The sequence below is a fragment of the Phragmites australis genome, chromosome 9 (assembly GCF_958298935.1).
Source record: "Phragmites australis chromosome 9, lpPhrAust1.1, whole genome shotgun sequence".
NCBI lineage: Eukaryota > Viridiplantae > Streptophyta > Magnoliopsida > Poales > Poaceae > Phragmites > Phragmites australis.
Genome location: NC_084929.1, coordinates 5,107,596 through 5,120,822, shown reverse-complemented (window position 1 = coordinate 5,120,822; position 13,227 = coordinate 5,107,596). Strand labels below are relative to the sequence as shown.

The window sequence follows — 13,227 nt, the reverse complement described above, 5'->3', positions numbered from 1 at the left end:
TCTACCTTATTTACGTTTTCGTATTTAAATTCTTGCGATTTACTTTGTTAGAGTAAGTTGCAATCCTCTTAAGCGGTAGAATAGACACACTAAATAAATATAGAACATATTTAAATGGAAATTGAGATATATTTATCTTCTAAAATTTTTGGAGTCATTAATTTTTAAATGTACTAATTCACCCCCTTTTAGAATACCATCGTTCCTCATAGTACCATCGTATGAAAATCCATACATTTGACCATGCAATTCCTACTTTATTCAATTCATATGAATTTGAACCATCTCCAACGAAACTTGTGTGAATTCGTGTGTTGAACTTGTGTGCTCTTATCTAACTATGGAGGATATCTTCAGTTTGGCAAGAACCTCTATCACAAATCGTTAAGTGTTAATTAATACATCTAAAGTAGCCACTGACCTTTTTAGTTTAATTAATTGTACTAGTTTTTTAAAAATTACTTAATTTAAGAAAAAATAATGTTGTTTGTTGAACTAAAAAGAATCTATGAGTACTCTTAAGATCACCAATTTGCATTCTAAGATCATCTCTAACTATATTCTCTTTGTTTCGTTTCCTTCCCGATTCACTTTTCCGTTCTCATTATCTTTATTTTCTCTCATCTCCTACAGCTTCCCTTCGAGGGGAATCGTGAAGGGAAATGAGAGAGAATCTTGTCCTGAAGGGAATGACCCTAGGAATCCCTTCATGACGGAAATCGTGAAGAGAAATCGTTGGAGCGTTGATGGGAACGAAAATCCCTTCACGATGGGATTTTTGCTCGCGACGGAAATCTCTTAGGCATACTCTAAGACTATCTCCAACTATATTCCCTTTATTTCGCTCCCTTCTCGATTCTCTTCCCCGTTCTCATTTCCTTTATTTTCTCTCATCTCCAACAACTTCCTTTAGAGGGGAATCGCAAAGGGAAAAGAGAGAGAATCCCGTCCTACAGAGAATGACTTTAGAAATCCTTTTGTAACAAGAACCGTGAAGGAAAACTGTTGAAACACTGAAAGAAACGAAAATCCATTCACAACAAAAATCTACGCCGTGAAGAGAATCCCTTCCCAGGGACCCACACGAAAAACCACGTGATCTTACGCATCGCCCCCTTCTACCCCGCATCACTCGTCCTCGTCGCTCGGCCGGTCGGCTCCCGACTGCATCGCGATCAGTCGGTCACCTCCTCCTCTCCTCCGCCTCGCCGGAGATCAGAAGAGGCGCCGCCGCCGCCGACTTTACGATGGACGCCTCCTACCGCCGCGCCGGGGGCGGGGGCGGCTCCGCGCCCCGCTCCGTCGAGGACATCTTCAAGGATTTCCGCGCCCGCCGCTCCGCCATCCTCCGCGCCCTCACCCACGGTACGCGCCCGCCGGTCCTACTTCCCGCCGCCATCCCCCCCCCCCCCCTGAGAATCGAACCCTAGCCCTAACCGCTCCTCTCGCTTCGCAGACGTCGATGAGTTCTACGCGCAGTGCGATCCAGGTGAGCCCCCTCTCCGTTCCCCGCGCGATCTCTCCTTGCCGTGGCCTTCGATTCGATTTGGGTGCGACTTGATGCGGTTTGGTTTGGGTTTGGGTAGAGAAGGAGAACCTGTGCCTGTACGGGTACTCGAACGAGGCGTGGGAGGTGGCGCTGCCGGCGGAGGAGGTGCCCACGGAGCTGCCGGAGCCGGCGCTCGGGATCAACTTCGCGCGCGACGGGATGAACCGCCGCGACTGGCTCGCTCTCGTCGCCGTCCACTCTGACTCGTGGCTCGTCTCCGTCGCATTCTACTACGCTGCGCGACTCAACCGCAACGACCGGTACCATCCCCATTTCGCCTCTGTTCCTCCAGGTCTGATGCTTGTGTCGCGGTTACTTGTTCCCTGTTAGTGTGCTGTCTATGCTGAATTTCCTGATTGAGACATAAATGTGCCAAGGCTCTCTCTTCAGGAGCATTCTGTGAGTTGAAGTGGATGTCTGAAGATAGGCATGATGTGCTGTGTCCTCTGTATACATGTGATGGTGTGCGTTTGTTTGGATTCAACATTTTCTTTGATAAGTACCGGTTTAGTTTTGGCCTTTTGGGTTTTCGGCGGTGTTTTTGTGGAATATGAGTAATTTGCTGATTTTCAATAGAGAGAGCAATTGAGTTTGTTCCCGTAACTGTAGTTTAAGCTATAATGGTTGTTTGCATTAGAATTGTGTTGGGTACTTCCAAAGTTCATATTTTTGGACTCCAGTAGTGAAAATTGTTTTTTTTTCTTTGAGGTAGGTGAATGGATAGAAACTCATCGGTAATAGCTTGATTGAAAAGTGGAACTTTGATTTTCTTCAATGTAATCGTGGCATAGAATTGCAACCATGGCTAGTATTTACAGGAATTTCATTTTTTTCTGCTGCCAAAAGTAGCGATCTAAGGAGTTATACTTGCTTACCTGCGTTGTTCAATTGTTTATATATCCACGCAGCATAAGTTATGGTAATGCTTAGTAAGTGACATTTTGGTGAAAAGGAGAGCGCATCTGTGTGTATATGTGCTGTATTTAGCATGATGCGAACTTCTGAAGCTGCATGCGTGTATTAATACTGTACCTAAGCTGTGTTTTATTCTTTCCAAATCTGGTAATACTGTCCTAATGAAAAATAATGTTGTCTGTTCCTGTGGAAAGCTGAGCGGTGAGCGGTGAACCTTCATTGTCATCAGAATGTTCATATGTTGCTGAATTACAGATGCCACCTTTTCTAAGGGAACATAATTCTTCAGATGCTTAAAGCACGCTCTGAGGTTTTAAGTTGATATTATTTTTGAAAATGAATTTCTTTCATTGTTGTATATAATTTATTGCAGCATAAAGATATGAAGGCACCTCCATGTGAGAAATTTCCAGTTCTATGATCCTTGAGTGACTTACCCCAATCTTGGTTTCATGGTTTTAGGGGATTGAAACTTTTCTCTGTTGGTTATGCTTACAAACTTTTTAGTGGAAAAAGCATGCAAGTGTGTGAATGTTTGATCTCTTCTGAATTCACCCTGTAGATTCATATTTAGGTACCCACACTCACCACATTTAAGCTCATCATGCCTCTGGCTTTTGTCAATCAGCCAGTGTTCACTAAGACAGTAGCTAAGTATGGATTTGTTGGATGGTTCTAATTATGGGGTTGGCTTCAGGACTCCACTTCAAGAAAAGAGTTTATTAATCTTCACGTAGTTAATCAATGAGCGTGACCAAATCTGTACTAACTACTAATTAATTCGATTTGCAAAGATTATTTTCTATGGTTTGAAGCAAACCCATGCAAGACTGTCTTTATTGGTGGTTTGTTAGGATCAGTTGTTGGTCTTCATCGGTGAAGAAAGAGAACAATGCTGAATAGAGGGAGGGAGGGATGTTTAAAGCGTGTGAAATCTAACTAATAATACATATTTGCCCATGGTCAGTAATCACTTCTGCTTTAAGTTTGGTATTTTTTTTCTCAAAGAGGAGTACTGAAGAAAACCCTCGTGATTATTTGTTGCGATGATACATAATATTTACTAAAAATAGTTGTGTTTGTTATATACCTGACACCATAGTGTAATACTTCGAGTAACGAATTAGCATCACCCCCTCCTTTCTATACAACCTGAATTCATTCTCTATTTTGCGTAAATTACATAGATATAGCTTGAAATGTTTTTTAACATTGTATGCATCCCCATTTAGGTTTGTTGCAAATAAGTACCATACGCTTCATGTATCTCTAAATTTATTGAGCAATGGATTTCTTAAACAATCAGGTTCTTTTACTTTATTCTAGCAGTTTATTAAGCAGCATCTGCGTTGTGGATTCAGAGCTGGAACGGAGGTGATATCTTATATTAACTACCATGGTTTAGTAACTGTATGGAGTCTATATGAACCATGGAGCTCATGCTTGAAGTTCTGTTCATTCTTTGCATCTGGTTACTGTATGGAGTCTATACTTTTGTGGTTTCTGCTTTGTGATAGAAACACAATTATTTATATAACTTTTGGTGTTCTATGTGTGATTAACATTTCTAGAGTTGCTTGAAGCTGCTTTTCGGCAAGTTTTATTGAGTTATCCATTTTCATCTTTATGCAAGCTGGTTTAAGTGAATCTAACTTTGCCTCATATGTTTTATGGCATGTGGGACGAAGCAGTGCTGCAAATCTGTAATGCTATCATCGGTAGTATATGGCTTAACTCCGATGCAACTTCGCCAAATTAAATTTATGCTTCAGCTAAACTTCAGGATTTTTTTTAATATATTTTGAGTAAAATGTAGAGTAACTTTGGATACTTGCACCACTTGAGTCTGTTCTTTTTGCATTATAAATGCGTCATTTGAATAATTCTGTCCTAGATCACGAATTTTCTTTTAGAGCAACCCACTAATTGAATCTTATCTCCTTTATACATTGATGGATGATGTGTGAGTGTTGGAATTTTGGTCATCAAGTAAATCCACTAAAAAGGTCTTGGCACACGTAGTTGCAATTTGTGATCCTGTAATTCTTGTTTTATAACACTAAGTGTGCCGTTTTCTTTGTAAAATATTCTCACAGTTAACTTTGGCTAGCTTATCATACTAAGTCATAAGCATATTAAGTAGCCTTGGCTTGAGTTACAATGGATTGGAAGCTGAACATTTCGTATTTCACTGAAGGCGATTTTTACTTGGTTATAGCAGTAATCCAGTAACCCATGGTGCAAGTGTACAGAAGTTACTATAGTCTAAATAACATTGTCAACTAAATAGAAAAGGAAATACTTGCTTCACTGCGGTTGATTTTCTTATGTTGTATTGGTTTTCTGATCTCTTATTGTTTTTGCTCTCAAAATCTCAAATCCAACAGGAAGCGCTTGTTTGGCATGATGAATGATCTACCAACTGTTTTCGAATTTGTCTCCGGTGGTGTGAAGCAATTCAGGGAGAGGGACAGATCCGGTACTGACAACAGTGGTAGAAACAAATTGCCAGTGAAGGTAATAAGAATTATTCACTATTTTTACTGCCACTTTTTTCTTGTGCTAAGACTGTTCTGCGTCCCCAGCAAACAGCCGAACCACGTGCAGAAAATAACACCAGGGAGACCGATGAAGGCTACGACGAAGACGACGGTGACCACAGCGAAACCTTATGTGGGACATGTGGCGGAATATATAGCGCGGACGAGTTCTGGATCGGATGCGATGTGTGCGAGAAGTGGTATCACGGCAAGTGCGTGAAGATAACCCCCGCGAAGGCGGATAGCATAAAGCAGTACAAGTGCCCGAGCTGCAGCTCAAAGAGACCTAGGCAGTAGTAGCACCGTCCTCCAGCAACCTCGCAAGCAGCAGGAGCTCAGACTCCTTGTGCAAGGTCAATACCATGTTGCAATGTTTACTGTATCTTTCGGTTTAGCTTACATATGAAGATGACAATGGTAATGTGAGGAAAGATCACACATATCCATAGGCTTCTGGTTTCTCCATGCCCTCACAGAGTTGAGCAGTGAGGGAGCCTTCATAATGTTGCCAGGTGAATTGAGCAGCCTATGCGACAATAATCCGAGATGTTAATGTTAATATTTTAGTTGTGGCATCAGTCATAGAGATTGCAGTGAGCTACATCTCCAGCATGTGATAATCTTTGTTGATGGCCACAAGAGAGCACGCTTCAAAAGAAAGAGGTACATCCTTCGAAAAGAAATGCATGTGGATTTTGCTCTCCAGAAATTAGAGGGGCTCCTTCCCCTACTGCTTCACAGTGAGTGGAAACCCCCCTGAGCCCTCCCCTTCCTTTTTTTTTTTGCCATGGATGAAGGAGGAAGAAGAAAAGAGAGAGGAAGAAGAGGTATAAGAGAGAGTGGATGAACCATTAGTTGGGTGGGGGAATCTTTGATATAAATTTCCGAACCATTAGTTGACGACACTGCGTTTCGCAATGCAACTTCAGTGCTATGACCACCAAAACGGATGCACTGAAATACATATCCAACACACTTGTCATACAGCATCAACAGATGAGCTCCCACGAGGCAAGACCAAACACGCAATGCATAATGCAAGGCATCAATAAAATCTTTGCAGGCATATTTTGCTACAACCTTTGAGTGGCTTCTGTTTTCGAATGGGGCAGTGGATTTAAGCATGTTAGCTGCGTCAATTAGGTTACAAGACCGAAACTGCAACCACGATGAATAGGGGTTTGTATGACAACTGACGTCGAATGTAATCAAACATGGGCAGATCACAGCTTGTAAACTGGCGTTATCCCGAGCAGCTGGAAGCACTGTCGCATGACAACGGCAGTCGCTTGGCAAAGCAGCAGCCGGCTTGTCTCCTCCGGTGACCCGACCACCTGTTGGGTACAATGTAAATGTAAAAAGCGATCGCGATTAAATAGTATCAGATTTTCAGGGTAGTAGTACTATAAGCTGTATAAGACAGACGGGATATTCAATTTGTGGAAGCTGTTGCCAATGTAAAGACAAGAGAAACGATCTAAGATTCATTTAAAGGGGAAAGAGTGATGCAAGTAGAAACCAATATATACCTGACAGTTGGTATAGAATTTTGTGAACATTTCAGATAAATTGTATAAGTATTCACACAGAACATTTGGCAGGAGATTGGTGCATGCCTCTTCGACAACCTGCAACAGATTACACTGAGATCAATACAGGAGGGGGAAGATTAAGTTATGTGTTTTAACAATGGGTAAACCATTGCTGCATTCATGACATCCGGCAGAAACATCTAGACAACCGAAATTCTACAGTTCTTGACTAGTTTTTCTCTTTTTTTTGCAATTTTTTAAGTCTACATTTTATCAGCAAATTTATATGTAGCTCATTTGTTTTTTTTCATGTAATTTCGGTTACGTTGGATTGCACCTAAAGCTGAATGGAAAAACATTCTTATCCACCTTTGTTGTGGAGTGTGGACAAGGAAAAAAAATACAACTACAGATCCTAACACACCCAAAATGCCTTCTAATTCTAATTACCATATCTTCTCTCCGATCAAAACTAGAAGTGTCAAAGCCATAAATGACATCACTGATGTTAGGTTCCTGACTTCCTGAGAACCTAATGAAATAAAAATTACTAATAGTGAGGAGAGATACCTCTGCAAATCGGATAAGATACAGTCCCAAGACACGCTCATCTGGATGGTCAAGAGAAATGGCTCCACTCTGATAGTAAGAGAAATTTTCAGCCCATGACTGATAGCCAAGAGAATTGATGCTAAATCTTCACCACATCAATGATAGAATCCACACACAAGTAAAACACAAGGCTTACCATTTTCAGCTCTTCCACATCCTTGTTGGATTTCCGGATGATGGAGCAAATGCGAGCATGAGCGTACTGAAGGTACACAGCAGTGTTTCCCTATCCACACACAGAACAAATATGTAATAATGACAAGTAATGACAATTTGCACAAAGATGAATTGAGTTTAAAAAATGTGCAAAATAAAGACTAGATAAAACACAAGGAACATTCCAAAAAAGTTTACAAGTGTAATGTGTCCATATCAAATAGTAAAATATGAAATATAAAACATAGACATACAGTGAAGACTAGAATAAGCATAAAGGAACCAAGACTCCCACATAGCCCAGCATATGAATACTGGAGTCTGAGTATATACCTTATCGCTTAGCATCTGTTCAAAACTAAATGTGTAATTGGTCAGCCTATTGTTCTTCAAATCAGCGTACCTGTAGTGAAGTTGTACGAAACATGAGAATACTAATTGGATTAGTATTCAAAAAACTTATCCATATTTCAATTAAACCCAAGTGCTAGCTGTAAGCGAAAATTATGGTACATACTTCACAGCGCCATATCCAACTGCCTCTGAAGTTTTTTCTAGTTCCTCATCCGTCCACTCAACAATTTTACCTGAATAAAATCATGATCGTATTTACATGAAAGATGAATAAAGAAGGCAAAATTCCAAAATAGTACAATTTACCATTTTCGGTGAGACGCTGCAGGAGTTCGATTTTACTCCGAGATTTCGCCTCATCAAGTAGCTCTACCAATCGAACAACTTCAGTACTACGAGTGCGGAAGCGCTTGCCATCTGACCCAAGAACAAGACCAAATCCAACATGATTCGTTTTTGGAAACGTCTTTTCGTTTGGATCTGGGAGCCAGCCAGCCATCCTAGCAGCCTATAATACAGAACAAATGATTCAGTAAAAGCACTGCAAGGGGAATACCTCAAGTGCTGAGATTACAGCAACATGTTACTCTGCTTACTCTGAAAAACATGTCAAAGTGTTGCTGCTGACCAACATCGGTGACATAAATGATCCATTCTGCCTTTTCGACATTGAGCCGATACCTCCATAAAATCACAGACAAGAAAATGTTTCAAAAAATCTATGGCAGTGAAAAATATAGACCGTGTCAATTATACAAAAATACATTTAGTTTGCTCCTTATAAAACAGATAAATGTGCCCTCAGAAAGTGCAAAGGTATAATTTAGCAACTACCAAAGAGCAGCTAAGTCTGTTGAGGCATAGTTGAAGCCGCCATCTCTTTTAACCACTATCAAAGGGATTTGATGACCTTCAATGAATATCACTCGAGCACCCTCACTCTCCTTGATCAAGCCTTTGTCATTCAATTCCTCCAAAACTTGAGGAATATAAGGATTATAGAAACTCTCCCCCTGAAAGCTGACCATTGATTAGTATGCTTCTCTACATGTCAAAACATAAATCAATGGACTCTTCAGCTGCTCCAGGTAAGAGGCAGACAATACCAGTAAACCAAAAATTTGATTGGACACGAGGAGATACATATGCTTTGGTTAAAATGTAAATGGACATGTATGTGCATGTGGATCAATTCAACAAGCTAGAAGTTAATGCGGCAAATATTTCAGACATTTTAATTTCAGGAGGTGCATATGGGCAAGCAAGGGATGTTGAGGACAATGCTAGAAACCGAAATGTTTATGTTCATCTAAAGCCCAATGAATTCATACAGATATTTCAGCTTGCAATTACATTACATTGATGAGCAACCTTTGTCGAAATATAGAAAGAATCACTACCTTCTCTTCAAGATCCACATTTAGGCGCTTGTAGACCAAGTCAAATTCACTTCGGCTAACTTCACAAATCTTTTTCCATGCATCTCGGTATTTCTCCTCCCCTCCCTACAGTTCATATACTGCTTGGATGAGACATCGCCATGATCTTCCCAGACTTGACATCTAAAAAATCTGCCACTCACCTGTAGCCGAACGACTGCTTGTTGAGCCCTATCTTTAAAGTCCGGGTCATTATCGAATTTATGTTTGGATGCTTTATAGAAAATCTGCAGCCCATAAAGAAATTGAAGATGATCAAACAAACAAATTAAGTTGAGCACTACTTTGCAGCTTTGGCGAGGTTCAAATGGCAGTAGCAGCAGCAGCAACAAGAACCATTGGTATATGACAAAGCGCAAATGCGTGTATGAGCCAAATGATACCAAAATTCATATTTTTCTTCTGAGCACACCTTTCGAGGGCTACACTAAATTAAAAATTCGGATTTGTACTTTGATGGACTATGAAGAAGGTAAACAGGCAACAATCCAAACTGGGAACAAGAAAGTACCAACTAAAAGTAAACTTCAATGTGCATACCTTCACGAATAACAATACCCAAGCTGAAGAGATGAAAATAGAAGGCAATGAAACGGATTTTAGCATGCTGAGACCATAACATCACATGCTTCACTAATTTATCCAAATGTTACAGAACTTGGACAAGGCATAAAAAACTAGAGTGGTAATACTATGCATAGGTTTAGCAGTTAAAGATACCGGATAAATGATACAACTATCTGAGTGTGGCATTGCACCTATGAGCGCTACCACGAACAAGATAAATAATTCGATGATAACTGTTTTACCACAACTAATCACCCTGAAACTCATATACTCACTCCAGATAAACAAAAATGTGACACTAGAATGCATGCAGTCAAACCGTATAAACTTTGATCAAAGATATTGTCTAGAACATGTTTGGATATATGAAAGATAATATTCCATGAAAAGATACTTTCATCATATTAATTGTAACATTTTACTCATATATGATAATAAATCTTAAGTGGTCAAATTGGCACAATATTTGACTTTGAAAGATCAGATTTTCCCTTGACTGGAAGTAGTATTTCAGAATTACCCCAATCATAACTTTTTACATTGACATCTAATACCAAACATCATCTATGTTAATATGCTTAGTTGAGCATGCCATACTTGTACTCACGGGTTTGCATGCTTTTTATGCCGAAGGGCTAGGTAACATATACTAACATTATTGCATTAAACATCTTACCTGAAGGTCACCAATGGCCTGGCTACCTATTTCCTGCCAATTTGGAAATTTCTCAAACAGATATTCTATGAGCATCCCAAACTGCATAAACAAACAGCAAAACAGTTTAGTTAGTATGCACAACAGTATATGGCCTCAATTTTCAAGCCCCACATAAGCTGATAAGTTCAAGAATTCTTTTAGTTCATACAATATAAGCAGTAGATATTTATGCTACTATACGATACTAAGGCACAAATTTCTCCAGCACTGCACAAAATCATTTGATATAGTGTGAATATTTATGCTACTATACGATACTAAGAATCCCTTCTTACTAGAAGAAAATTTATATAAAGGAAAGCCTAGATATCATAAGTACAACATAACAATTACAAGAATATAAAAAGGCAGTCAAAAAGCTACAGAAAAACACGATGATTTGCATACTGCAGCAAATGATCAAGGGAATCAAAAGGTACATGACTTATGTAAAATAACACCAGCAGATCCAGTTAGATATTGGGGACACAACGAAAAGCACCAACCAAATATTTTGGAAAATAAGACAAACAAAAAATGAAGGTATATGAAGCAATGATTGGTTACAGAAGCAGGCATAAAAAGGGTTACCCCACAGAGAGAGACAGGGAATGTTAATTGCTCTGCAAAACCACATTTTCTAAGAACTAAATAGAATCAACAAGTTCAAGCACCGTAGGTTGTTACAAAAATTTTCACCACAAGCAAGTACTATAATAGTTAAAGTCAACAAAATCAACCATCTGTACATAACAGTGTTTTTCACCGAAAGCAGGTATTAAAGCAGTTAAAAGTCATAGTACAAGGCTTGTTACCTGTGTACCCCAATCTCCCACATGATTTCGTCGAAGAACACCAACATTTGAGAACTCCAACATGCGTGCTAAGGTATCTCCAATAATAGTTGACCTCAAATGTCCAACATGCATTTCCTTTGCGATATTGGGCGACGAAAAATCAAGCACTGCCCTCTTTACTGGCAGAATTGGTGCCCAAGCGCTGATGCCATTCACAAGCATGTCTTGAATTCTCTGCAGTGATGTGGTTCATTGGCACTTAGCAGGAATAAATTGTAGCACTGGTAATGCGAGCATAGTTTATATATAGAACTTCTCAATCAGACCTTTGCAACCCAGCGGTTCGATAAGACAATATTCACAAAACCAGGTCCAGCAACAGAAGTGGACTCGATAATATCAGAGGGCGGCAAGTTCTTGGCAATGGCCTGGGAAAAATGTCAAGAGTCCAGTATGTTATGGGTGTAAGAGGGCTTGAGCATGCATTAAAAAGTGAAATGAAGGAGCAAGTCTTGTGGAAGAATTCTTCTATTATAATTCTGCAAAGAGCAAAGTCATTTTGAAGAAAAAAAAAGATGGACAAACAAACACATACCTGTCCAATTGCATTGGGGTTTTTGAAACTTGTCCCAGATCCTTTAATCCTCGACCATAATCCCATAGCATTGTTGCTGCACATGATTTAAGAAGAATCACTAGATGAGCACATGGAAGAAACGCGAACAATAAAGGGAACAACAGAGATTGCCAATGAAATGCATGCAGCAGGCAAGACAACAGGCCAAAAACGTACCACTGGTAGTCACCAAACTTTGCTGTACATACTTCAACCATCGGTTCTACATCCACTTCAGGCACTGTTGTGCGGAGGGATGATGCGACCAACTTGGAGAGCTGTTGCTTGACGCTCCCAGCACCCTGCGCATCCCAACAACAGGCTTGTAAATTTCCATCACAAGCAATCAAGGAAAGCCTAAAATGCACGTGACACAATCATCTCCAGAGCCAGCAACCAGACACTGACCTCCACAGGTTCCTGCAACTTGGCGGGAACCGAAGTCGAGGTTTCGTCTCCCATGGTGGTCGCGCTGCAGGCGCTCCTCGGTAGCCTTGCGGAAGAAGCTGCTCTACAGTGACCTAGCTAGGTGGACAGAAGCACAATGAGCAAACAAGTTCAAATTAAGCAAAAAAGGATGCACTCTTGATTTAATTGAAGAGTGTAACAAGCGCAAAGTCCCTGACGAGGAGTCCCAATCCCACAGCTATAATCTGAACCTAGCATGCTCCATCAATTTATAAGCAACATGGGCCATAAACCGCACCTTTTTCACCGAAAATTCCACAATTTTTCTCAAGCCACGCCCAACACCAAGCTGACGCGGAGAGGCATGCAAATATTCAGACGCAGAGCGTCCCTAGAAATCCACTGCAACCACACGGTTCCTCCCGAATCCCAACATCAGCTGGCCCCAACCCAAAACCCCAAACCGCGGCACACCAAAACAAACCCTAAAATCCCCCTGTTTTCCCGAAGTAAAAAATCGGGCGTCGCGACCGCTGCCAGGGGGCGGGGCGCGGGCCGCGCGGCTAGAGCAGCGGATTTGGGGAGGGAAATGAGGAAGGGAAAAAGGCCGAGGGCTCACCGGAGCGCGGGGCGCGCGGAAGACGGAGGCGGAGGCGCGCGGGGGTAGGCGCCGCCACTGCAGTTGCTGCTGCCGCGAGAGCTCGCATCCTCCCCTCGCCTTGCCCCGTCAGTTAAATACTCTCTCTCTCTCTCTCTCTCTCTCTCCCAACGTTGGAGGCGAGCGGAGGGTTTCCTTATCGGGCCGCCTGGTCCGGTCCCGTCGTCGTGCGAGACGGGCGGGTCTTGGATTTGGGCCGGTCTCCGCTCGACCGTCGATTCCAACCGCATCGTGGGCCCGCCTCCGCTCGAGGTTCCTAGAGCCGTTGATTTCCAATCTGAGGCGTCGGATTGTGTTCCAATGGCTAGGATCGGACCAAGCTCCCACATTTGATGTCAGCGGGCTTTAGGGTTTGTTTGTTTGAGTTTCTGTTTTTAAGTTTTTTTG

The 13,227-nt window shown here is 41.3% G+C and overlaps 2 protein-coding genes across 3 annotated transcripts; one reads left to right on the top strand and one right to left on the bottom strand.

The window, feature by feature from the left end:
• Positions 1-1,104: 1,104 nt before the first annotated feature.
• Positions 1,105-5,582, top strand: LOC133928515 (PHD finger protein ALFIN-LIKE 1-like). The gene is made up of 5 exons (XM_062374863.1): positions 1,105-1,365; positions 1,457-1,489; positions 1,587-1,809; positions 4,852-4,981; positions 5,050-5,582. Exons 1-5 carry the CDS (start codon positions 1,248-1,250, stop codon positions 5,299-5,301), a joined length of 756 nt encoding a protein of 251 aa, XP_062230847.1. The 5' UTR covers positions 1,105-1,247; the 3' UTR covers positions 5,302-5,582.
• A 455-nt stretch (positions 5,583-6,037) lies between these two features.
• On the bottom strand, positions 6,038-12,959 carry LOC133928513 (arginine--tRNA ligase, chloroplastic/mitochondrial-like). 2 transcript variants are annotated; one of them, XM_062374861.1, is made up of 18 exons: positions 12,802-12,959; positions 12,183-12,295; positions 11,952-12,076; positions 11,754-11,829; positions 11,485-11,586; positions 11,177-11,392; positions 10,341-10,421; positions 9,241-9,324; positions 9,059-9,163; positions 8,493-8,671; positions 8,255-8,339; positions 7,965-8,166; positions 7,822-7,891; positions 7,638-7,707; positions 7,285-7,374; positions 7,107-7,175; positions 6,534-6,632; positions 6,038-6,338 (listed from the first exon to the last, which is right to left on the bottom strand). In XM_062374861.1, the coding sequence occupies exons 1-18, from the start codon at positions 12,887-12,889 to the stop codon at positions 6,228-6,230; spliced, it is 1,965 nt and encodes a 654-aa protein (XP_062230845.1). In that variant the 5' UTR covers positions 12,890-12,959; the 3' UTR covers positions 6,038-6,227. The 2 variants fall into 2 exon arrangements, with proteins under 2 accessions (XP_062230845.1, XP_062230846.1); XM_062374862.1 differs by having other exon boundaries at positions 12,183-12,299; positions 12,802-12,939.
• Positions 12,960-13,227: the final 268 nt, after the last annotated feature.

Excerpts from the sequence above, each read along its gene's own strand:
- LOC133928515 (XM_062374863.1), top strand. The coding sequence starts at position 1,248 with ATGGACGCCTCCTACCGCCGCGCCGGGGGCGGGGGCGGCTCCGCGCCC. Across the intron at positions 1,366-1,456 it reads CCTCCGCGCCCTCACCCACG|ACGTCGATGAGTTCTACGCG; the intron begins GTACGCGCCCGC and ends CTCGCTTCGCAG. Across the intron at positions 4,982-5,049 it reads GAAACAAATTGCCAGTGAAG|CAAACAGCCGAACCACGTGC; the intron begins GTAATAAGAATT and ends CTGCGTCCCCAG.
- LOC133928513 (XM_062374861.1), bottom strand. The coding sequence starts at position 12,889 with ATGCGAGCTCTCGCGGCAGCAGCAACTGCAGTGGCGGCGCCTACCCCC. Across the intron at positions 9,164-9,240 it reads AAGCAGTCGTTCGGCTACAG|GGAGGGGAGGAGAAATACCG; the intron begins GTGAGTGGCAGA and ends TATGAACTGTAG. Across the intron at positions 7,892-7,964 it reads GCAGCGTCTCACCGAAAATG|GTAAAATTGTTGAGTGGACG; the intron begins GTAAATTGTACT and ends GATTTTATTCAG.